Source organism: Pongo abelii, chromosome 11 (assembly GCF_028885655.2).
Source record: "Pongo abelii isolate AG06213 chromosome 11, NHGRI_mPonAbe1-v2.0_pri, whole genome shotgun sequence".
In the NCBI taxonomy this organism is placed as follows: domain Eukaryota; kingdom Metazoa; phylum Chordata; class Mammalia; order Primates; family Hominidae; genus Pongo; species Pongo abelii.
The window spans coordinates 131655808-131683251 of NC_071996.2; the positions used below are offsets into that span (position 1 = coordinate 131655808).

The 27444-nt window shown below is 37.2% G+C and overlaps 1 protein-coding gene across 7 annotated transcripts in view; it reads right to left on the minus strand.

Annotated features, from left to right (window-relative positions):
- SPHKAP (SPHK1 interactor, AKAP domain containing) overlaps positions 1–27444 on the minus strand; it is a 195325-nt gene that overhangs the window by 126594 nt on the left and 41287 nt on the right. For 5 of the 7 annotated variants that reach the window (XM_063713082.1, XM_054549918.2, XM_063713080.1 and 2 more), the window contains one exon: positions 17801–17906. In XM_063713082.1, coding sequence (XP_063569152.1) covers positions 17801–17906 — 106 coding nt within the window. The remainder of the gene's footprint in view (positions 1–17800; positions 17907–27444) is intronic. The other 2 variants (XM_063713079.1, XM_063713081.1) reach the window with 1 other exon arrangement.

The window sequence follows — 27444 nt, forward strand, 5'->3', positions numbered from 1 at the left end:
ATTTTCTTTTCAAATTTCATGAGTTCAGTAAATAAGGTTAGGAAGATCCTCTTGCTCTATATTACAGTTATGTTTCTTTTTATATAGAGAATCAAGTTGAAGAAATTTAGTATTGATTAGACTGAGAGGGAGACATAGACTCTGCACACAGCCCCAAAAATCACTGAGCAATGTCTTAATATTTTTTAAGTAATTTAAATTGGAGAAGACAGTGACTGATGGTTAATCTTGGAGGTTTGGAGGCAGAACTGAAATTAAATCCCATTTCATCTTACTGAATGAGCTTGGGCAAGTCATTTAACTTCTGTGGGACTTAGTTTTTACATCTATTACATGAAGATAATTAAAGACATTTCAGAAGTTTATTCTAAGGGTGAAATGAGAACATGCTTGTAAAGGGCTAGCCTCAACAGAGTATGCAATTGATATATGGTTGCTATTAGTATCAGAAATGCAGGAAAATTTAGACAATATCTGTTTCATCGAACATTTTCTTGGCCTCTTCACAACATTTGACAATTCCTCTTCTTTTATTTATTATTTGTGATGCGCCATTCTCATTTTTCTCCTCCTACTTCTCTACTCTCCTTCAGTCAATATCAGTCAACCAATACTCATTGAGCTCTTTTGATGTCAGCACTGAGAATATTAAGAGTGATAACTCTTCTAGAGATATCTGACTCTGATATCTGACTGTGATAAAGGAAATCTGGTGCTTTGATCCATGACAATCCAGGTCAGCTATCACCAAGGATGGACTGGTCAGTTCTCCCTCAGGGAAGGGATGGCAAAGGGCTTTGCCCTTGACTAGAGCGTTGAAAGGTGGATCTGTGTTGTCTGGATATATCAGGGCAGGTGGAGATGACATGTCTCTCTTTTTAGCTAGTTTTTCCTCCCCAGGTGCCATAAATATAAGTATTCCTTATAGTTTGGTCGTCAATGTGTTGGTCTTTCTACTCCCATCAATCATCTTCCATATCTCCTTATCATTCATGGAGTCTCAAGGAATTAATTACCACCTGGAGGGATGACTCGCTGATCTGTAGCTCCAGGTTTAACCTTTCTGTAAAGCTTGGCTTTTCGCACTCCTGTTAGTTATTACTTTTGGATTTCTTGCTGTCACCTTGGACTATTCATGTCTACATACATACTCCCTCCTTCCCCACTTCAGTGCCTGAAAGAAACCTGACTTCCTGACTTCCCTATTTGCAGTTGATGTCAGGACAATTCTCCCAGTTACCCTGGCTTGAAAATTTGGTGCTATCTGGAACATCTCTTTATCTATTTCCTGTCTTATAGTCTGCTCTCCAAAGTTTAATTTGGAGAGCAAATTACTTAACAATCAGTAATTACTTGAGTTCTTTCAATTACTTAAAAAATAGCAATTTTTTAGTGCATACCACGGATTACTCTGCAGGTAACACAACAGTGAGTAATACATAACTGGTCTCCGTATTTATGGAACTTAATATCTGGCATGGGAGCCAAACAGAAAATAAAGGAGCATTGAAGTACACACTTAATTACACACTGTGGTGGGTATCATGAAGAAATAAACATAGTGCAGTGATAGGGAATAAATGGGATGGGGATTGTTACAGTCTGAATGTGTCCTCCTCTCTCCCCACCCCGCCCCACCAACTCATAGGTTAAAATCGAATCCCCATTGTGTTAGCATTAAGAGGTAAGGCCTTTGGGAGGTGATTAAGTTAAAAGGGCTCTGCCCTCATGCATGGAATTAGTGCCCTTATAAAAAAAGGCTTGAAAGCTTTTTGCACTTCTCCCATGTGAGGACATGGCAAAAAGGCACCATCTATGGAGAATGAGCCTTCATCAGACACTGAATCTGCTGTTGCCTTGATCTTGAAATTTCCAGCCTCTAGAACTGTGAGCAATAAATTCCTGTTGTTTGCAAATTACACAGTTTAGAGTATTTTGTAATAGCAGCTCTCACAAACTAAAACAGAGATGATACTTGAGAAAGGAAGTTAGGGAAGGCTGGACACACACAAAGGTCCTATGTATTCGTATTGTAATTCTCTCATCTCTCTATCTTCCTTATCTCTGAAATCCATCTAGCTCACTAAAACCAAAATAAAGAATAAAAATGTAAGCTTTGAAGACAAATCTGGTTTCAAATTCCAATTCTTCCATTATTTAACTGTTCAACCCAAGGCGAGTCACTTAACTTCTTTGAGACTCAATTTTCCCAAAAATGAGTGTGGTATTTCTTCTATTCACAATGAGGAATCTTTTGTAGACATTAGAAATAATGAATGCACATAGTATCTGATTATTTCAAGTGCTCACAAAGAGTAGCTATTGTTATTACTAATATTATTACTGAGGTTATATAATTCTCTCATAAGACTTTAACTTCAATTGACTAACTGATCCAATAAATACGACTGAGGACCTTCTAATCCTGTCAGAAACTAAGCTAGGTTTTGCAAAACAAGACAGAAGGACAATATTTGCTGTGGGTGAGCCCAAAGTTTTATGGGCTTTTTGCCAAACAATAGGCTAGCATTCAAGACAGAACAGATTCTAATTCAGCTCTCTCTTGCTAATCTTTTGATGAACAGTGACTAAACTCTAATGTTTAAGATACTGCATTTTGCCCAATTTAGACATTTCCTAGGCTTTGTCTCAGATTATGTCCCTCCGTAAATGCTTTGCTATAATCCACGGGTTTAATAAACAGCTCTACCATATAGCCTTTATGATGCACACATTTTTTTTTTCATATAATTCCACCTGCTCCCTGAAGTTTTCATCAACGTTCTTCCCCAACCCTCAAGATATAACTGAAACAGCCTGCCCCAATATAAATACTTCTCTGTTCTTGTAAAGTCTTTGTAATACAAACAAAATTTCTTCCTCAGAATATTGGAAGGTGCATGCTTCCCAGTATATATGAGTATTATATAAGTATATACGTATTCAATTTGTGTCCCACACTTTTCTCCCCACATGCCATTGGTACAGGGCAGCTGCTTGCTGTTAGACATCAAAATCTCTTATCAACATATCTTGAATACATTTATTAGGCTCTACACTTGATGATAACTTTGGACAGTGTGATGTTAACTTTCGAATGAGACACAAAGTATTAATGAATGTGTGCTGGAGATGTGGAGAGAAAAAGCAAGAGGAGCAGTAAAATAAAGGGAGCCAGAGAAGCCCATCGGAAGAGGCATGAGCATCACTCAGAGGAGACTCTCCAGGCTCCTGTTGCAGTTCTAGGCTCTTTCTAGGGCACTCAGTTACATTTTCTTACACAAGAAGACTGCGATGTGAGTGGCTGATTGGATTTGAATAGTGAATGGTGAAGATGGAGAAGAGATGATTGGAATGAAGGCAAGTACTAAGACACTTTGACCTATTTGCTTGGCAACATAATGACATCTTTACTCCAGGTAACATTTTCTTGATAGAGATACCGCATTCCTACAGAATTCACTTTTTATGTGTAAAGTTCAACAAGTTTTGAAAAATGCACGATTGTGTAACCAGCAGCCAAATCAAGATACAGAACAGTTTCATCACCTTCCTCAAATCCATCCTTCTCCTTTTAGTTAAATGTATCCTAAGTCCCAGCCCCTGGCAACAACTGATCTGATTTCTTTCCTTTCCTTCTTTTTTTTTTTCTGTAGAAGGTGAATAAAGAAAATTGCAAAATTTTATTGGTGCGTTGAAAAGAGGACCTGAATAAGTGAAAAATCGTGACAAATTAAGAGAAAAAATTGTGACATACTAAGAGATAAAAAGACAATATTTTAGCTTTGTTCTAATTTATTGATCTGATTTGTATCCCTACACAATATTATAGCTTTATTCTAATTTATTGATTTGATTTGTATCCCTAAAATGTTGCCTTTTCTAAAATGTTATGCAGATGGAGTCCTATAATATGTAGCCTTTTATGATGTGTTTCTTTCTCTTAGCATAATGAGTTTGAGATTCATCTATATTATCGTATGCATGAGTAGTCATTTGTTTTCTTTTGTTGCTGAGTAGCATTCCATTCTATGGAGATACACAGAGTTTTTTTTTAAAGCCATTCATTAGCTGAAGGAAATTTGGGTTGTTTCAGTTTGGGGCAAATATAAACAAAGCTGCTATAAACATTTGCCTACAGGTTTATGTCTAAATTTAAGGTTTTACTTTTCTTGGGTAAGTACCCAAGAATGAAATTACTAAGTCATATGGTAAATTTATAAGAAACTGAAAACATGTCCTTTAAAGTGGGTTTACCATTTTCCATTTCCACCAGCAAGGTATGAGAGTCCAACTTGTCCCTATCCTTGTCAGCACTCAGTGTTGTCAATTTTTGCTTTTACATTTATTTTAGTAATTCTAACAGATGATAGTGGTATTTCTTGTGGTTTGTTTTCCTTTCCATTTTAAGATATCTTTTTTCAAGATACTTTTAAAATAAAAAACTAAGCATGGATTCCATATTGGCTCATATCATATTCAAAAGTATTAGACTCTATATTTAATGTTAGCTTTGGAATACTATTATAAAACGAGGATAATGCCATCCATATTAAGTTTTCATTCGTTCTTTCATTCGACTACTTGTTGAGCACCTGCTGTCTGTACTAGGTGCTGTTTATTTAACTGGAGCATTGGTGAACAAAACAAGAATAACAACAACAAAAAAACCATTTTCCTTTTCATTCTGTTGTAGGAGGACACGTCATAATCACATAAATTATAAATAAGCGTATATGTCAGATAATAAAAACTACTATGAAAATAAATAAAGCCAGACAAACATATAAGGAAATAAGGGATGCTATTTTGGAAAGTATATCTTGGCAGGCCTTTCTAAGGATGACATTGAGCAGAGATCTGAATGAAGTGAGAAGCCAGCCACACTCCCATCTGAGGGCAGAGCAGCCTCCCAGGCAGAGATTACCGGGGAAAGCAAATGTTCATAGCAGGAGTGTGCCTGGTGTGTTTGAAGGACAGTAAATGGCTGGTGCAGAATGAGTGGTGGAGGAAGTGATGGGAAATGAAGGTTCCCAGTAGTGGGAAAAGAATCTTTTATCCTTCATTGAAAAGAAATTCATTGCTGAGCTGGGCCAGATATTCTTTAATGTCTTGAAGCATTCTAAGAGTCTACAAAACATTTTTAGTATAATTTTGCAAAGTTTAGTCACTGGCTTAATTAATGCTTAATTGCCGACTTAAATATTTTATAATAGTTTAAAAGCCTAGTATACACACACACATACACACACACACACACACACACACACACACTCATGCTAGACTAGAAGTCAGGAGGTTTCATGTAATTTTATACATTTAACTTCATGCTGATTTAGCTTATGGCATAGCAAACTTTCTGAGAATTCTATAGTCTTTTGTTTTCTACTCTGGGATATAAATACTTTTCCATTATTTCACAGGGAAACTGTGAAATGCCTATTTAAAGCACACTGAACTACTAAGAAGAAACAACAAAAGAAAATGGAAATAAAATTATTGTGTGGAAGAAAAAATTTGGCATCAGAAACTGAGTGAGTTAGTCTCCATTTCTCAGAAGGTTTAATTAAATGTTAGGATAACATTTTTCTCTTAATTATGATTTTATTGGATGACTGCCTGAGTCCTTGTGTATTAGCCTCCTTTGACAAAAAGGAGAAATTGCTTCCAAAGTGTGAATATTATTTTATTATTCATATGACATATTCCGTAATTCTATTTGGTTGGATGTAAAGCATTCATGCATTATACCATTGACACCTAAGAAAATTTAGAAATTTTGTAACTGATTATTTTAAAAGTACTGTAAAATAATGGAGTTCTTTTAGCTCTTGAAACAAAATCATTCTCCGTTATCAAAAAGAATTTACCAGATCAAAGGTATGATTGGTTAGAAGGGTTGGGAAGGAAATGGTTATTAGTGAGCCTACCATTCATTCTGTCCTTTTACTGTGAAGGGGGGGTAGGAGGGAAGACTACCAGAGAAGAGAAAAGGTAAAATTGTCATCTCATGATAAACATACAAATGAGTGACCTTCAGATAAACTAATTGTGTTTTTCTAGTAGGAAAGTCCTTATCTATGAAATACTTTTTGCAATATATACCTGGTCTAAGTTTGCTTCTGGTAAATAAATATGGATTACACTGTTTTATGGAGCATTTATCTCTGACAAATATCACATAAGGATGTAATTTGAGCATAAAATGGAGATGCTTTATGAACAAAAGCCCTCCTTTCTTTGGAATTTATGTCCCCATATATGTAATTTAGAGACTTTGTATGTTACCCTGGGCCAGAAAGCATCCTAAGATGGCAAGAAATGACCTGCATAGCTTCCGTACAGTCTCAGATATCTCCCTATTTTTCTTGTGCCACACAATTACTCATATTCTGGAAGCTACATTGTATCTTAATGTTGTCAAAAGAATAAGAGTACAGAGGACTAGTTAGAGCTTGGGAACTGATGAGGACTGGAAGAGAAGTATCAAGCCACACTGCTTCTGTCATATCACACAGATGTCAGCTGGCTGAAGAAGGCTTTGAAAGTTGATCAGAGCTTTATCCACATGAATGCAGTAACTGAGTTTGAGTCTCAAGTATAAAATGCAAGAGTTACAAAAACAGATACACTCAGGAAATGCAAATATAGTATAATCTATGAATGATCAGCAATAGTTTAAGCAGAATCAAGTTAGACACATAAATAGAGGACAGCTGATTAATTGTTATTTAGAGTCAGCATAATGCTATAATATTTATACTATCAGTGAAGGGAATGTGATTTTAATGCTAAGTGAAGGAAAATATAAGAAACACACATGTAGGAAAATATATGAAGTGCATGAAAGCCTTCCATTGACTTTGGATTATTTTGTATTGGTATGCAAAGTACAGGTAGTGCAGAATTTGCCACTAGACAAAGGGACAATAAATTTAATGGCCACATATCTCTTGAGTATTGGTGCATGCCTTTGGACTGTGGCAATTAAAATACAAGTGATATGGCTGGCTGCAGTGACTCCTGCCTGTAATCTCAGCACTTTGACAGGCCGAGGCAGGAGGATGACTTGAGGCCAGGAGTTCAAGACCAACCTGAGCAATATTGTGAAACCCTGTCCCTACAAAATAATAAAAACAAAAAATTAGCCAGGCATGGTGCCTTGCACCTATAGTCCAAGCTACTCAGGAGGCTGAGGTGGGAGGATCACTTGAGCCCAGGAGTTTGAGGTCACCGTAAGCCATGATGACACTACTGCATTCCAGGCTGGGTGACAGAGCAAGACAAAATAAAATAATAAAATAAAATAAAAAAGAGACAGTTCTCTTTTCTCTGACTCTTCTCTTCTTGGGAAAAAGCTACAGGAAACAACTGCCTTTTAAGATTCATGCAGATGGGCACATAATCTGTGAAGGGATACATCTGTTTCTTGGATGCTTTCCATCCTGGAGAGTATGAGCCCTAATATGAGTCTTTCAGAGTGAGTTCACTTCTCAAGAGGCGGAGATGTGCCTAGTGAATGTTAGCGGGCAAAGGAGAGGGCTCATTGTAAGGGATCATGAGGCAGAAGGTCCCATGTAGAGACAGGTTCCAATTTATCTGAGCCATGTTATTTCTTCCCACTTTGAAACTGGCAGGACTGAAAACTGGCACTTTAATCAGAAGGGTGAGTCTGGCAGGATATGAGAAAGACGGATGCTATGAGGACGGGTGGGGAATGCAGTGTCTACTCCAGGCTACTATGCTGGGAACTTTTCTTAGAAGAGGGACTGAAAGAAAACAGAGGAGACCTTGAGGCTAGTGATAGGGAGCAGGGCTGGCTAGTCTTTTTTTAAGTACCCAAAGATAGAAAGGAGAATTTTTAATGCCAGATTAGATATATTCAATGTCAACCTGTTGTATTTCTGGAGAGATATTTAACACATAATATACAGAAGTCTTAGGGTAATGACCACAGAAATTCAGAAAAACAGATCACTTGCTGCAGTGCAGCATCAGCCTCAACTCCACAAAATGTTCTAAGCTATTTTAAGTTTTCAGAGTCACCCTTTTTGATTTTTTTTTTTTTTTAAAAAGTAAAAGCATGCAGGTTCCTTCCAGGGGCTCTTCACACACAGCGAAAAGGATGCTCAAGGAACTGAGCTATAGAGAACAGAACAAGGCTGGCATGTTGGACTGTCACCACTGTACAGAAAAAATTGCTGGAGGCAACGAGAAGTGGGGGGAGTTCAGAGTCCAGAAGAGAAGTCCTCAAACAGACTGACTTCGGAATAAGAAGCTGAATTGTATTCAAACTGCAAAACAACCATAATTGATGGCTTAAAATTTTCCCACCTAGGGTCACCACACGGACGTCTTCTAGAGGATAAGCTCTCCATGCAACACAGGCAGTCCCACCTCTCTCTTTCTGTGTGGACCTGGTTGCCTTTAAGGCAATAGAAGCCATTCTTGACCTGCTTTTGCTGAAGGAAGAGAAAATGAGCCCTTCATCAAAGGTTTTATTACTTGCATTCTGTCCTCAGTACAACCCTGATGTTGATGTGGCTCAGGGCATACAGAAGTTTCCTTAGATGGTGAATGAAATTGCCTCCAGAGGGAATGTTGTGTCTGGCTCTTTAGATGCAACTGGGCTGAATCTGAACTCATGGCTTCTCCTCTCTGTCTCCCAGTGCCCCCTTCCCAATGGTCTCAGATGTACCACCACTCATAAACATCTTAGCCTAAGTAGTCATTCTCCTGTTCAGCCCTTATGGCCAATGAGTCCTCCTGATCTTGACTGCCAAAGGTATCTCACCCAGGTTTCTTTGTCTCTCCATCCACTACCCCTACACTGGTTCCACCTCCCCTCCCCTCTGCTATCCCCATCCCCATCCAGTATTCCCCTCCTGAGATCCCAGATTGCAAGCTGTCTTTGTTTTAAGGAATTCTCTTGAAAACGATCAGATTAGCTTTCTTTAAATGTCACTTTTAGTAGGATAATTCTCTACTTCTTTTCTTAAAAATATCCCCCCATTTCTTCAATGCTTCTGATTACTCTTGCAGAATGGTGATAAAACAGAACATCTAGCTGTTTTGCAAAAATTGGCTAGGCCATTCTCTGCTCTGGTATCAGAAACCAGCCTGAAGACCACTGACAGGCTGCTAGATCAGAAGAGAGTGTTTGAGATTTGAGAGTGGTTTATACTCCAGGGGGAAATTCTTGTGTCTTCCTTCTATAGAGATGTGAATAAGCTCAATAATGCTGATCTTTCTTTAATTTTATTTATTTATACTTAAAGTCCTTGCTTCTTTGAGAAAAACAGCTTCTACAAATACAGAATATTATATCTATTTTCCATCACGTGATTATGTAGCTTTGAAACACAGTGAAAGTACTTCTTAGCTTCTCAGAAGTATTGGTGGGGCTCTCGTCTAAAAGCAATAAAACCCTGACTAATAAAAATGTCTCTGTAAGTTGCCTGTTCACTCTGATGGTAGTTTCTTTTGCTGTGCAGAAGCTCTTTAGTTTAATTAGATCCCATTTGTCAATTTTGGCTTTTGTTGCCATTGCTTTTGGTATTTTAGACATGAAGTCCTAAAGGGAGAAAATTTTTGCAATCTACTCATCTGACAAAGGGCTAATATCCAGAATCTACAAAGAACTCAAACAAATTTACAAGAAAAAAACAACTCCATCAAAAAGTAGGCAAAGGATATGAACAGACACTGATCAAAAGAAGACATTAATGCAGCCAAAAGACACATGAAAAAATGCTCATCATCACTGGCCATCAGACAAATGCAAAGCAAAACCACAATGAGATACCATCTCACACCAGTTAGAATGGCAATCATCAAAAAGTCAGGAAACAACAGGTGCTGGAGAGGATGTGGAGAAATAGGAACACTTTTACACTGTTGGTGGGACTGTAAACTAGTTCAACCATTGTGGAAGACAGTGTGGCGATTCCTCAGGGATCTAGAACTAGAAATACCATTTGACCCAGCCATTCCATTACTGGGTATATACCCAAAAGATTATAAATCATGCTGCTATAAAGACACATGCACATGTATGTTTACTGTGGCACTATTCACAATAGCAAAGACTTGGAACCAACCCAAATGTCCAACACTGATAGACCGGATTAAGAAAATGTGGCACATATACACCACGGAATACTATGCAGCCATAAAAATGATGAGTTCATGTCCTTTGTAGGGACATGGATGAAGCTGGAAACCATCATCCTCAGCAAACTATCGCAAGAACAAAAAACCAAACACCGCAGGTTCTCACTCATAGGTGGTAATTGAACAATGAGAACACTTGGACACAGGAAGGGGAACATCACACACTGGGGCCTGTTGTGGGGTGGGGGGAGGGGGGAGGGATAGTATTAGGAGATATACCTAATGTAAATGATGAATTAATGGGTGCAGCACACCAACATGGCACATGTGTACATATGTAACAAACCTGCACGTTGTGCACATGTACCCTAAAACTTAAAGTATAATAAAAAAATAAATAAAATAAATAAAAATGTCTCTAGAGATATGGATCAGACTGAAAAAGCCTTTCGATTTGTATGCCTGTGCCTGAACACATTAATTAAATTCCTTCATTAATTACATCTTATCAAAAAGATATGAACTTAGATGAAAGTGTATTTTGCAGAATAAAATGAAATATCCAGGGACATCCATCCTGTCATTCTTCAGATATAGCTTTGCCACTGTTTACGGCAAATTTAAGTCCGTTTAAAGTGGGGGATCATGGCCAAGAATGCTCTTGAAACTTCATAAAGCTGTTCAGATGTCATATTAAGATCAAACTCTGCCTCTGGGAACCTGAAGTGTTTTCAGTTTGCCGCCTTTGATAAGTCCAAGTTTAAGGTGGATTTAATTAACATGACATGAAAAGAGAAGGATATTCCAGGTGTTGATTTTTCTCTAACAAGTTTTTCCTCACATGACTCTTATGCAGAGACTCGGTTTCACTATATCCCAAATAGCAAACCTTCAGTCTAAGTAAAGCGTAGATTGAAAATGCCCAGCTATTGTAGAAATATGACATTGAATATAATGCTTTCAGAGGAAAGGAAAATCTAACAGATATTCGGTATAATGGAGGCACATTGCATGCTACATTTACATCCATTTTAAAATTTCATTTAAATAAAGATTTCCCTTGTCTAAAAGATTATTTGTTTAGAACGAACTAATATTCATTGAGCATCAACTGTGTGCCAAGGGCATACACAAACCTTTTTGTATGTAAGTATCACACTAACCTTAGAGAATCTGAGTCAGACAGGTTACATCACTGGCCTAAGCACATACAGTAAGAAGAGAAACCTGGGATCTAATTCAGGTCTCTCAATTCCAAGTCCAGGTTTGATACACAATATCCCACTGCTGCCCTGGAGATAACCGTTTTTTTATTTATTATAAAGAGACTAGGAAGAATTTTCACCTAGTTTTAAACAAATATAAAAGAATGACACTTGTAATCATTTAGCTCATTTAGTGTAAAATCCCTAAGATTCAGTTTAGTAATGGTGGTTGTATTTGGCTTATAAGAAGGAGTGGTTGGGCTGGGCATGGTGGCTCATGCCTGTAATCCCAGCACTCTGGGAGGCCGAGGCGGGTGGCCCATTTGAGGTCAGAAGTTGGAGACCAGCCTGGCCAACATGATGAAACCACATCTCTACTAAAAATACAAAAAAAATTAACTAGGTGTCATGGCGTACACCTGTAATCCCAGCTACTCGGAAGGCTGAGGCAGGAGAAACGCTTGAACCCAGGAAGTGGAGGTTGCAGTGAGCTGAGATCGTGCCACTGCACACCAACCTGGGAGACAGAGTGATATGCCTCAGCAACAACAAAAACAACAACAATAACACCAAAAAGAAGGAGTGGTTGTATGAGATGGGGGCATCAGACAATGCTTATGTTAAATATAATTCAAGGGATTCTAACGGGAAGAACTTTAGGGCTCCCTACCCAGCAGCTCTTTTCCATTTTTTCTTGTAATATTTTGTAATTCTATCATTTTAAATGCATTATTTTGGGAAATCATGTTGCATACATTAAAACTGCCCCTGTGTCTCAGTGCACATTAATTAGGGTGACATAGAGGTTAGCTCACTTTCCAACCTGGATGGATTGAAAGTGTCTGTTTAGAGCTTTGTAATAAGTAGAATTCTGAGGTCATGTACAGGTTCAATAGGCTCAATTATCAATGTCAGTTAAGGGAGGGGGTAATAGTAGTAGCAAACACAATTTATTTGTCACCACTCCGTTAAGCAATCACTAAAACCTCAGTGTGAATTTATCTAACTTTCCTAGCTCTTAAAAAAGAGAGAGGGAGAGAAAAGATAATTCTGAAGTCAGAGATGGGATGACCATATAAGTTATTTTGCATACCAAAGCACTTTTGAGAGCAAACGGGGGTCTATTAACAAAATACCAGGATGATATATGAAAATTGTCACTGTATGGTATGGTCATCTTAGCTCTGGGGAAAGGCCAACTCTCACTACCAAAAATATATATTGAAGAGTTCCTCCTTCGAATAAGCACAGCAAAGTCTCTTTCCTGACGCTATGGCTTTTTCAGAGCTGCAGCTTCCAGGGACCATATTTCTCCAACACTACAGAGGAAATCTGAGGAACACAAGCAATTGTGTCTGGGTAGGATTCCTGAAACCCTTAGAGATTCATTATGAAACATGTGAAAGAAATTCAGTCAACTTGCAATTTTTTTCGGAGGCTGATTTTCCAACTAATGCATTGTCTTGTGGACCCTTGTTTTACTTCTCCAACCAGTTAATTTAGCAATATGTCAGTTCTAATAAAAAGATTTGATGAGGAAAAAGATGACACGATTACATGAAATGAGTTTGGGGAATTACCGATAGATTTCAATTATCCATGTTACTCTCAGTGAAGGCTGATTGACTGTGAAGAGTGGTGATTTATCAGGACAGCTTTGCTACTTCTCAGATGTAATTGTCCTTGTTCTTTTTGCCTTTTTTGTACAGAACATACATTGCATGTGCATTTAACACATGGACCTTCACTTTCTCTGTTCTGTAATCTTTGCAAGAATCTTTACAAGATTGTAAAGAATTAGCTTGCAATATTATCTAATAATAAAATGATCAATAAAGGCATAAAACCATTCAATATTAAATGTCTTTTTATTGGGTGCTTTTGTTCTGGATACAAAGAAGAAGAAAACATTGGTGAATTACTCTTTTTAAGAGAAGGTAAGCAATGACAGCCCCACAGTGGCATATACAGTTACTAAATTGTCTTTTAAAAGCAATTATTATGTAAGCTTGACAGAATATTTGAAATGAAAGGAATGTGTTATAAATATTAAAAAATATATTACCAGGAAGGGTACTGACTTCTTCATTAATTTGCAGCAGCCCTTTCCAAGTTTGGGTGTATATTCTCTTTCTCAATTCAAATCTTGATCATCCTTCTGAGTACCTTCTGCTGAACTTGCTGATGTCTATCGCAGATCTAAGGACGATCTTGGCTTGTAGCTTTTAATGAAAACAATATCTTTTTTCTATGGATTTATATAGGCACATCTCAGAGATATTGTGGATTCAGTCGCAGACCCCCACAACAGATCAAATATCACGATAAAGGGACACACAAAATTTTTGGTTTCCCAATGCATATAAAAGTTATGTCTATACTCTATTAAGTGTGAAATAGCATTATAACCAAAAAAGTATGTAGCTTAATTAAAAATACTTTGTAGCTAAAAAAATGCTAGCAATCATCTGAGCCTTCAGTGAGTTGTAATCTTTTTGCTGGTGAAAGATCTTGTCTCCAGGTTGATGGCTACTAATTGATCAAGGTGTTCGATGTTGAAGGTGCAGTAGCTGTTGCAATTTCTTAAAATAAGACAACAAAGAACGTTGCCACATTGATGAACTCTATTTTCACGAAATATTTCTCTGGAGCATGCAATGCTATTCGATAGCATTAAACCCACAGGAGAACTTTCAAAATTGGAGTTAATCCTCTCAAAACTTGCTGCTGTGTTATCAATTACATTTATGTAATATTCTAAATCCTTTGTTGTCATTTCAAAAATGTTCACAGCATCTTCACCAGGAGTAGAGTCCGTCTCAAGAAACCACTTTCTTTCCATAAGAAATAATTCCTCATTCCTTCAAGATTTATCAGGAGATTGCAGCAATTCAGCCATTCTTCAGGCTCTACTTCCAATTCAAGTTTTCTTGTTATTTCAACCACGTGCATTGAACCCTTCAGTCATTCATGAGAGTTGGAAACAGCTTTCAAACTCATGTTTATGTTAATATTTTGACCTTCTTCCATGAACCATAAATGTTCTTAATAGCATCTAGGATGGTAAATCTTGTCTAGAAGACTTTCTATCTACTTTGCCCAGATCTATCAAAGCAATTATTATCTATGACAGTTATAGCCTTATTAAATGCAGTTCTTAAACATTAACACTTGAAAATCAAAATTACTCCTTGATTCATGGGCTGCAGAATGGATGTTGTGTTAGCAGGTATGAAAACATTATTAATTTCCATGTGTATCTCCACCAGAGATCTCAAGTGACCACATTCATTGTCAATGAGCAGTAATATATTTTGATAGGAATCTTTTTTTTCTGAGCAGTAGGCTTCAACAGGGGGCTTAAAATATTCAGTAAACCATGCTGTAAACAGATGTGCTGTAATCCAGGCTTTGTTATTCCATTTATAGAACCCAGGTAGTAGATTTAGCATAATACATAGGGGCCCTAGGATTTTTGGAATAGTAAATGAGCATTGGCCGTCACTTAAAGTTACCAGCTGCATTAGCCTCTAACAAGATGGCGTGTCCTTGGAGCAGTCAGAGCACACACATTTATTGATTAAGCTCAACATCTTATTTGGGTACAGTTCCTGGCTTCTAAAACAATTATCATAGTAACATCGAAGATCACTGGTAACAGAGCACCACAACAGATATATTAATGAAAAGTTTGAAATATTGAGAGAATTACCAAAATGTGACATAGAGTCACTAAGTGAGCATGTTCTGTTGGAAAAGTGGTTCCAATGGACTTGTTGGATGCAGGATTGACATAAACCTTCATTTTATAAAAAATGCATTATCTGCTAAGTCCAATAATGTGAAGTAGGGTAAAACAAGCATGCCTGTTGTTATCTTGCATAATAGTTTAACTTATGAATTATTATATGACTTTTTACAAGAGAAACCAGTATTATATCCCAAACCGTGCTGTGCATTCATTAAGGGTGAGGGTCATTTATGATCTATCTTTGTATTTCTCCCCAAGATCTAACAGAGTTTTGAATGTATTTAGGTTGTGCCATAAAAAATTGCCTATATTTGATCATTTGTGATCTGTAAAAAAGACAATTCAATATGGTTCAATTTCCCAGTAGTTATTCCAGAAATAATTGTGAAATGAGTCAGATTATGTTAAAATTTTACATTCTTATTTGTAAATGTATATATTTATGTATACATATACACATTTAAACATATGTATACACACACAGATATATATATATATGCTAATGAAGTCATTTAGAATTAAAGATTAGCTTTAGTTTTATTTATTTTCTTTTTTTTTTGAGACAGAGTCTCACTCTGCCACCCAGGCTGGAGTACAATGGCGTGATCTTGGCTCACTGCAACCTTCACCTCCCGAGTTCAAGCAATTCTCTTGTCTCAGCCTCCCGAGTAGCTGTGACTACAGGCACCTGCCACCACATCCAGCTAACTTTTGTATTTTAGTAGAGACGGGGTTTCACCATATTGGTGAGGCTGGTCTCGAACTCCTGATCTCAGGTAATCCGCCCGCCTCATACCCCTGAAGTGCTGGGATTACAGGCGTGAGCCACCATGCCCAGCACCAGTTTTAATTTTTTAAGTAGACATCCAGGCACAAATAGCCCTTTCAGTTCAGTAGCTTCTAGATGGGATTTTTTTTTTTTAAAGAAATAAATGTGACCACCTCTTTTCCAGGGAAATAACTGTAGCTGAGATAACAGATCATAAATCCCTAACTCTCTAGGAATGGTAATACCTATATGGAATTATTTTCTGTGACTGTATGCTTCTGATAATATTCTTCTGTAGAGTAATATTAGTGATAGAGATCTTTATTTTGAGTGCATGAAGTGTAACAGGCACTGCTGTAAACATTTCACATCTATTAATTCATTGAGTCCTTGCTTCAATCTTATAGAATAGATAATACTATTTTCTTCATTTTTCACATGAGGAAATTGAGACACGAAGTAAAGTCATTTGCTCAAGATCATACAAGTAATGATGAGACTGGCTGTTAAATTCAGGCAGTCTGGATTCAATTCTTCTTTTAAATACCACACAATCTTATCAATAAACATATACGTATTTTAAAAAATTAGAATAAGTTAGAAAGTTATTTAGCCCTGTAAAATGTACAGCATATGATGAAGCATTTATAATTTGGAGTTATAGAGTTCAACAGAGTATACCTAAGGCTTGGAGACCTCTTTTATAAATAGTTTTATAAATTATTAGCTCTTTTATGAATAACTTGACATCATTTTGAATTATAGTGCCTTAGTTCCCTGCATTAAAAAGTGGAATTTATAGCACCAATTCCTTTGTAGGAATTTATAAGAGGAGAAAGAATAATAGATCATACAACATGTGTTAATAAGCATCCTTAATTAATTAGACAGTTTTTTCACATTTGGTTATGAATGAATGGATGGAAATACTTTTGTAAAATTATGTTTAATTCTACCTTTCTGTAATAAGTATATTTTTCAGTACAGATTAATTTCTCTGATACTTGAAAACTAGAAACTTATACAAAAGTCACACAGGCAGAGAATTATTAATGCTGCTTAACTGGGTATACATATATATATATATACATACACATACATATATGCATATATATATATGCATGTATATAATGTATATTACATATACACATAATACATACACATAACAATATGCTTAGTAACAGCATTTGTGTCAATTTACATCTATAAGATTTTTTATAATTCAATATTTTTGCAATAAATGAAATAACTCTGTGTGATTGCTTCTGAATTGGGATGAGAAGAAACATATACTTCCCTGGAATTCAGCATCAAATAGTGACAAAAACATTAGATGGGGAACCAGGATCATGGGCATTCTACTTCAAGTTTTGGGGCCTTAGTTTTGATTGGCTGGGAAAATGAGCTAGTTAAATTCTATGATTTTATGTTGTTCAAGGGTTTTTGCAAGTATCTTAGAGCATAGTGGTTTTTTTTTTGTTATATCAGCCCTTAAGTCTATGTTCTAGAAAATACAATTCTGTTTTCCTTAATAAAATAAACCCAGCATACCCTTTGTTTTATGGAAATATCAAAAGCAAAACAGCCTTAAAGTTTTCTTAGATGCAGATTTAGTAACTTAATATAATACGTTGAGTCATTCGAAATGCATGAACATTTTTCTGAAAGGAGATGCAAGAAACTGTTATTCGTGGCTAAGTTTAAGAAGAAGTACTGGTGAAAAGTCTTGGGTTGAGGTAGTATGGCAGTAGAGGCTTGTAATTTTCTATGCCTGAATTTTCTCATCATTTCCATGAATTAAAATTTTAATGTTATCAAGGCTTACTTGGGAAAGCAAACCGTAAGCCATTTTGTTGTTTGTTTTTATTGTTGTTTCTACTTTAGGAAGAGTGCTTAAAATTTCAAATTAAATGAATGTTCAAGTTCAACTGGCGAGAAGAAAGTGGTGTAAGGCAAGGTTACCTTCTTACAGGCTGTGATGGAGTTCCCCGGGCCGCTTCCTGAGCTGCCACAGCCTCTGCCCTGCTGCGGTTCCAAAACGTCATACATCCGTGATGACTCCAAGTTGCTGTTTGTGACCCAAAACACAAAAACACATTCCAGTGAGTCATATCTATATTTGGAAATAAATAATAAATAAATCACAACGTGGTGTATCAAAAATCATCTTTTTCGATTGCAATAAACTGCAAATCCCTCTGCTGAAATGGACATTTCTTTGTTGCATACACTTTTGTAATTGGCAGAACCACTACAGATGATCCTACTGTGACCATAAAAGCACAGCCCAATGCCTTCCACAGTGCTTTGATGGACATCATTGCATCTGTCTGACTACTAGCCTTGTTAGCATCTTCTCTTAAGCAAGCAGTTTTAAAACTCAAATAAATTTTTCTCAATTGCCACATTAATTCAGCTCTGAAAACACCAACACATAACAAAGTATTCATTTTATTTTTTTAAAAATGGAGGTAAAATATAATTTTAATCTGGACTCAGAATAGTACCGTTAAAAAGAAACGTGGACTTCAGAAAATGCAGGTAACGTCTTTACCATTCCTGTGGCTGGAGATAGCTCCTCAAATTCTCTGTCTCCAAAATTACAGACTTATATCCCTCCCCCTATCTCTGTCAAATCTTAATGGGCTTGACTATGTACAGAGCTGTATAAATACTTTTAAAATATTTAAAATTGGCTGAGCATGGTGGCTCATGCCTGTAATCGCAGCACTTTGGGAAGCTGAGGCAGGCGGATCATTTGAGATCAGGAATTCGAGACCAGCCTGGCCAACACAGTGAAACCCTGTTTCTACTAAAAATACAAAAAAAAAAATGAGCCAGGTGCGGTGGTATGTGCCAGTAATCCCAGCTACAAAGGAGGCTGAGGTATGAGAATCGTTTGAACCTGGGAGGTGGAGGTTGCAGTGAGCTGAGATCCTGCTACTGCATTCCAGTCTGGGTGAGACCCTGTCTCAAAAAAACAAAAAACAAACAAACAAAAAAGGCTGGGCATGGTGGCCCACGCCTGTAATACCAGCACTTTTGGAGGCCAAGGCCGGTGGATTGCCTGAGCTCAGGAGTATGAGATCAGCCCGGGCAACACGGTGAAACTCCATCTCTCCTAAAATACAAAAAATTAGCCGGGCATGGTGGTGCACGTCTGTAGTCCCAGCTACTTGGGAGGCTGAGGCAGGAGAATAGCTTGAACCCAGGAGGCGGAGGTTGCAATGAGCTGAGATGGTGCCACTGTACTCCAGCCTGGGCCACAGAGTGAGACTCCATCTCAGATAAATAAATAAATACATAAATAAATTACTTCTACATTTTTAACACGTGATAAAAATGAAAATTATTATCAAACTTTTAAAATAATGTGACTGGAAACTCAAAATTAAACCATGTAAATATAAAAAATTATCTAAATGTTATATGCATTTCTAAATATTCTTCTTCTGAAAATATAATAATTTGGACTTTTAAAATGTACTGATAGCTTAAGTCTATAGGTTTAATTTTTGTTTTTGTTGACCACATAGAACATGCACAATTCACTAACATGTACTTTTGGAATATAATCTGATAGTTCTGTATAAAATTTTCAATGCGACATGTAGATGTTTTCTCTTAAAACAAGTGCTAAATAAAAGATCAGTTAAATAAACAATTTATTTCTAACTAACCTATAACTCTCATGTTTCAAGCACTAAATTAATCAATTTTCAATTAGCCATAAGTCAAACACGGCATTAGTGTAGTCTTTTGGCATTTCCATTACTATGGAATGACATTTTGAAAAATGACCACTGACTGTGCTGTGTAACAAATCATAGATGTGTTACTGTGCAGGCAAAATCTGCACAGAGTAATTCAAATAAAATCTGTTTTGTTAACATTTTTTATATATTACTTTTTGAGCAATTGTCACTTGAGGGCTAGAGTGAACCTAATGTACATGAAAGGATAACACCCATATTATCTTTGCTTAGCTGAGGAAAGATTAAAAAAAAGGAAGGAAAGAAGGAAGAGAGGAAGGAAGGAAAGAAAAAGAGAAAGAGAGAAAGAAGAAAGAAATAAAGAAAGGAAGGAAGGGAGAGAGAGAGAGATAAAGAGAAAGAAAGAGGGAGAAAAAGAAGGAAGAGAAGGGAGGGAGAAAGATGGAAGGAAGGAGGGAGGGAGAGAGGAAGGAAGGAAGGGAAAGAGGGAGGGAGGAAGGAAGGAAGGAAAGAAAGAAAAGAAACAGAGGAAGAAAGCAAGAAAAAGAAATTAGCTCCATTTCCTGGCTGCCAATCCTGATCTATTCTGCCACCTAACCTTTCTGAGTCTTAGCCTCATCATTTATAAATGACACGTTTGGACTAAAGTCTGTGGTTGCCTCATAGCTCTGGAAGTCACTTGGCGAAATATCAGAGGTGATCTAAGTTTTCAGCCCCTATCTTTACAGGTTTCCTACAATGTGGGCCTATAACTTTTTAGGCTGCCACTTACTTCAAACCCAAGCGTGGACATCTCTTTGAATGCTTTCTTGTCCACAGGACAGTTTGGCTTTTACCAAAAGGCCAAACAGCTATTATTGTTAGGTTCCAAATAGTTTACATGTGGAAGATAAGGCCGTGCACCCAGCTAGTTTTGAATCTGACCTCTAAGTCAAGTTATATGACTCCTTCTAGGAGCCAGCCAAGGCCCTGTGTGCAGTTCAGGGAGACAGGATGTAGGGTCCCACAGCTCTGTGTCCTGTTGCTACTGTGTCCTCCGGGCAGCTCTGATGGGCTAGTAGATCCCTTCCATGCAGGCCATCCCTGGACTTATGCCCAGCACTAAGACATCTCCTGTGACTTTTCCCAGGACTGGAGACTGCAGGAGTAGGAAATGGGCAAACTGAGAAGTAAGGCTGACACAGACCTCAGGCTGCTCCTCCAGGTATGAAACGTCGTAGAAAGACCACTTCAAGGCCGGGTGCAGTGGCTCACGCCTGTAATCCCAGCACTTTGGGAGGCTGAGGTGGGTGGATCACCTGAGGTCAGGAGTTCGAGACCAGCCTAACCAACATGGAGAAACCCCATCTCTACTAAAAATACAAAATTAGCCGGGCATGGTGGTGCATGCCTGTAATCCCAGCTACTCAGGAGGCTGAGGCAGGAGAATCACTTCAACCCAGGAGGCAGAGGTTGTGGTGGGCCGAGATCGTGCCATTGCACTCCAGTCTGGGCAACAAGAGTGAAACTCTGTCTCAAAAAAAAAAAAAAAAAAAAAAAAAAAGCAAAAAAGCACTTCAACAGCCTCTGGTCAGTCTAGAAGGAAATCACATCTAAATTGGGCAGAGATGGTTAGGTCCAAAATTGGGGTGATGTTAAAATAGAGAAAACTAAAAGGTCAGCCTTGAAAACTACTTATTTGCCCATGAAGCACTTTTATTTATGGCTTTAGATAGACAATCTGCTACAGTACTTTTTATGCACCCAGAAGTTTAAGAACTGCTGAGCTCATCTAACAGAAGGAAGTAATGACAAGTCTACCTAGATATCTTGGTATGAAAGTTTTTCTGCCTCTAAGGTGACTGGACAATCCTAGTTGAAAACGAAGGTATGGAAGGGAATTAGAAAGTTTTTTTGCTTGCCTGCAAGGCTGATGCTATTTGTTCTAATGCTAAGCCTGTATAGCATTAATAAATAAATTTAACTATATATATGCACATATATAGTTGTTCATCGTTGTGAGTATTAAATTAGGAAGTTGAGTCACATGGTGGGGCAAAAGTTAATGCATTACTAGATGACAAGTGTAATGCAACTCCACTGCACCCATATTTAAAGCAAATGCATCTTCTGAAACACATTGTATATCATCTTAATGTTGCCTAATATCAAAGAAAATGTAGGTAGGCTTATGTTTTAAAGCATGTAACGTGAGCGTGCATTTCCAATAGGTAACTTTACAACATGGCCCTCTGTTCCCATACCTTTTGGATGGAGAAAGAATTTTTAGAGTATTTACAATGATGCTGTCCTTGATCTCTAGAGAAGCAGAACATTTGCTGTTACAGGATGAGGCAGAGATGGCAGTGATATGAAACTCATACATTTATTAAAATGAGCTGAAATTGACATTAAAAGAATTGCTGTCAAGATACAGTACAGCTTTATAACTTGCTCCTAATGGGTAAGGCAGCAAATTCTTCCCTGGGAGATTTTCCTTTGATTTTGACAAGTGTTGACAATATTTATTAAGCACAAACTTTCAAACTGGTTTCATGCTGAAACCGTTGAGTGTGTTTCAATGAGGATGTAGATAAACATGGGAAAGAAGGCACAAAACCGAATTTGAAGTAGTGATTTTAAACCAGATTTCCATTAAGCAGCTTTCTTTATAGAACAATTTCATATATTAATAAATGAGACGCTACGTTGCCACTGTACTGCTACCACCGCAGTGACTTATGCAGTATGAAGAAGTAGGTCACATCAATAGTGAAAACAGCCTAGGGAATATCCAGTTATTTCCCTAGAGAGAGATGTATCCAGTTACTGGAAACTGAGCTGTCTATATATTGCGAGGCAAAGTTTGGTCCACGGACCAGCAGCATTGGTGTCACTTGGGAGCTTGTTAGACACCCAGAAACTCAGAACTACTAAATCAGAATCTGCATATTGACATTAAACTCAGGTAATTTATACATCCATTAGAGTTTGAGAAACACTTACGTAATATATTAAATTGAATTCACCTTCCATTTGCCTGTGGGACACCATTCTGATACTGAGAAAAATAGATCAGAGTAAAAGAGACTGGGCAAACAGATAAAGAGGCTTGGGTGTAATATCCTCATGATATTACTTCATTTAGGAATATTCTACCTAGTCCCCACCTTCCCTTCTTGATAATTCCTACTCTATCCTTTGGGTCTCAGCTTATAAATTACCTCTGGTACCTCCCTTCTCTCTTCCCCCTGCCAAGGAGGCCACTTCTCCTCTCCCACACACCTCCAGTGCCCCATGCACACACAAACACACTTATGCTCCTGCCTCGTTCCCACCCACATATTCCCACCCCACTCCAACCCAGGAAGTGAGAGAGACACTCTTCTTGTGTATTCCAACAGCACTCTGAGCCATATCTTGTTTTAGCACTTGTCCAAAAGGCATACAATTTTGTAATATTTGTCTCTTTCCAGTTTAGGCTGTAAGTTCTAAAAGGGCAGGGGATCACTTAGGACACAGGACAGTGCCAGTCAGTGGCAGATGCCCAACAAGCACTTATTGAGGTTGTTTGTTCTTATCTTTCTGAGCATCCTGGTTAACCTCAAAAATTAGGCACAAACAAGCGTTTGAATTTAATGCTAAATTTTCTGCAGTGCTGACAGATGGTGAGATAAGCCACATCTGAGAAGATAATTTAAAGAATTTCCCAGGATAGTTCTAATGAAAAGAGATTCTGCTGTTATGCTTGCTAAAATGTCAAGTAAACACAGTGTAAAGTTAAACCATTTTAACAGATTCTAAAAGATAAGATTTGCTCTTGTCTTCTCCCTCCTTAAAGAATGCTCTTGGTGAAATGTAGTAATTATAATTCATTTGATTGTCTCAACCCTATTAGGGATATCTACTCTTGAGCTTTATATTAAATCTTTTAATCCCAACACTAGAAAAAAAATATTAAAACTCAGAGCTACCAGAAGAGATCTTGAGCAAGGAATTGAGATGTTGTCATTAAAATCAATTTAACAACATATGACAACCAAAAATTGAGAGGATTTTAAAATATGCCTTCACACAGTTCAAAATGAAAGTTTTCTCAAGTGAATGTTCTTATTTTACCCTCTTAAATTACCCAAAGTAATTTACCTGTTACACCAAGCCCAGAGGTTTAGGTCAATTTTTCAAAAACTGACTTGTTTTAAACATCACGTGAGGTGTTAGTGTCTCCTATCTTCCTCTTCTAACCAATTTTGACAAAGACTCTTTTCTTGACCAAACTTTAGTCAAGCTCCTTTGAGACATCTCCTCAGCTAGGCCTGGACCTTGGCCTGCTGAGCCCAGCTGTAGAGAAGAATCCTGCTAAGTCAGTTTAGAAAGAATTCTCACATCCAAATATCTGATCAACTTCCTCATCCACCCACTTTTGATACTTAAGTCCTTGGCCTGTTTAGTAAGCACCCCGTTAGGACAGTTTAGCAAGAATCCCCTGCTGTTGACATCCCCTTTTAGAAATTTTCTGTTCACTGACCCCTTCACTCTGCCTGTGGGGTATAAATTCCCACTCATCCCTGCTGTATTAGGAGTTAACCTCAGTTCTGCACCGACAGCTCTCTCTCCTACTGCAATAACTTGCATAAAATCTGTTTTAACAATTTAAATATGTATCCAGTACAAAATTTTTCATTTACTGCTGTGTACATTTTTCTGGTTTCATCTCCTAGGTAAGAAGTTTATGCTTTTTTTCTTTCTTTCCTAGGTCGGACATATCATGTCATTCATGCAAATTAAATATGTCACCAACTCATTGGTAGCTGAAAGACCTACAATATCCTCATTTATTCTGTAGGATTTTAGAAAATGTGTCATAGGAAACTATTACCAAACCTTGAAAATATTTAGAAGACATCATTGTATGTCCTGTTTCAATACTTAAAGGTGGCTCCATAGCTGTAAAACAAATTCCAGACTTCTTAATCTCCTAGACCAGTAAAATAAAAATAACCATGACAGTAATAATGTTATTAAGGGCCCAGCCTTTTATTTTCCCAAATAAACTTCAAGGAAACCCCTTATATTTCTGCTTTAACCATCATTCTTCAAATAAAGGGCTTTGTAATGGTGTAGCAAGAAACTGTGATGTATTATCCAAGAATGAAGGATATTTCTTTTCAAGAAAAGATGGATGAGAACATTTTATTACAGTTTTTGTCTTCAGATTGGTGAAAATGTTGCAGACTTGAGTTTGGGTTTCACTTTTTGAGGTATTGGTAAGTGGCAATAAATAAAATATAAACCGGTCATTCATTATTAATCATAAAACAAGTGTCCCATTCTTAGAAGAAAGAATGGCCTCAAATTTAGCTATCCTCTAATTCAATCTTGATTATTAAAAGAAGATGAAAAGTGAAGACACTATTTAGTATTGTTATTTCATTTGAGATGTAATTTGTAAATAACAACAGCGGATAAATTCCCTGTTTTCAATTCTGAAATCTTTTCTCAACAATAGCCAATATAATGTTTTCTCTAAAACACTATGTTGAATATTGTTCAATTAATGTTTTTTTATTTAGGCAACTCTAAATCTATCAGACATATGCAGTAAAATGTGAAATCTCATTTTGAACAGATACTATATAAAATATCTGGATTACAGTAGAAAAGACAAATAGTAAACTTCCTAATGTAAGAAAACAGCTGTACTTCCAAACAGAATATTATTGGAGATTATATAACAATATAAAATAACACTTATTGAACAATCTGTGCTTTGTAAATTGACATATTAGCTCTCATTAAGGAGACAATAACAAGTTATTTCCTATGGTTTGACCACTACTGTATAGATTTACTAGTTTTATATCTTTAAAAGCTGTTTCACAATCTCAGGCTTTCCCAAGACCCCAACTATAATCCCTGATTCCGAAAAAGGATCAAGCAAGTGAGCATGATGACTTAGCCTTTTTCTCTTTTCTCTTTCATTTTTTAATGAAGGCTATGGGGGAATTTTTTCAAAATGTGTGTCCTACAAATAATGTATATAAAAACATTATTTTAATGTAAGATAGAAAGTACACATTTCTGCTGCTAAATTAATTTTGCATGAATATGTGCATATTTATACATGAATACCACTAGATGGTTACTATAGAAATATTTATCCCTAGAGTTCTTTATTTCTTTATTTTTCTTTCTTTCTTTTCTTTTCTTTTTTCTTTTTCTTTTGAGATAGAGTCTTGCTCTTTTGCCCAGGCTGGAGTGCAGTGGCATGACCTCAGCTCACTGCAACCTCCACCTCCTGGGTTCAAGTGATTCTCCTGACTCAGCCTCCCGAGTAGCTGAAATCATAGGCGCCCACCACCATGTCCGGCTAATTTTTGTATTTTGTATTGAAACATGGGGTTTCACCATGTTGGCCAGGCTGGTCCCGATTTCCTGACCTCAGGTGATGTGCCTGTCTTGGCCTCTCGAAATGTTGGGATTACAGGCATGAGCCACCGCACCCGGCCTAGAGTTATTTATTTCTAAAAAAAAAAAAAAAAAAAAAGATGAGGTATATATTTTTCAGATAGTCAAAGCACACTATGTGTATCACTGCATTCTGCTAAATCTAGACTGTAGTTCAGGGACATTCAGAATGTATGTTACCATAATTGCTTCATATTCCCATGTTCTTCCATCAAACCACTTGGGCAGGTGCCTCACTCTGATATATGATCTCCTTCATACTACTTCTAACAGAATTTACCCTCATTGAATGCACAGCAGGTACTGAGCACTCTATAGTGTACTTTACATACAATTCCATTATACCCATTTTATAGAGGAGAAACTGAGGATTGATGAGGTTAACACATAATCCAAGTGATATAGTTTGGATACGTGTCCCCTCCCAAATCTCACGTTGAATTATAATCCCCAGTATTAGAAGTGGGGCGTGGTGGGAAGTGATTGGATATTGGGGGTGGATTTCTCATGAATGGCTTAGCACCATCTCCTTGGTGCTGTCCTCACAATAGTGAGTGACTTCTTGTGAGACCTGGCTGTTTAAAAGTGGATGACACCCCACTCTCGCTCTCTTCTGCTTTTGCCACGTGACATGCCCACTCCCGCTTTGTCTCCCACCATGATTATAAGCTTCCAGAGGCCTCCCCAGAAGCAGATGCCAGTGTTATGCTTCTTGTACAGCCTGCAGAACCATGAGCCAATTAAACCTCTCTTCTGATAAATTTCCCAGTCTCAGGTATTTCTTTGTAGCAAAAAAACAGCCTAATACGACAAGATTATATTGCAGCCAAATAACAGACCTAAGATTTCAGTTGCTGCTCTCGACACCATACCATGTTATTTTTCACTGTGATCTCTAACACTCCTTTAAATTCTTTGCTTCTGTGACCATGTCATCTAAATGAGTCTAAATAAAGCCAGTTCCTAGTGTGTTGGCATTCAAGAATCTAAGGGCAAATTCCATTTCTACCAGTTACTAGAGAGATGGAGTTGGATCTGTTACTCAACCCTCTCTAAACCTTAGTTTTCTCATCTGTAAAATGCAGATAATAATAGAAGCTTTGTCATGAGACTGTTGTGGTTTCATGGTGCTATTTCCTGTAAAGGAGTCATGTAGCACCTAGCACAGGTAAGTACTCAATATGAAACTGAGAAATAATACCACATGAAGCCCTGTGAATCTATTTACTCTTAAGAGTCTCCTTGATAGGTTTTCAGCACATTTTGATATTCAACATTAATATATGCACATTTTTGAATAAGTTGCAGAAATATTTATTATAGTGACACTTTTCTTAGAGCTAGGATTTCAAAATATATACAATGAGAGATTTCTATTCTTCTGCTGACTATTAACTATTATCATTAGATTATAAAATGAAGAACAACAAAGGCTTCTTTTTAAAT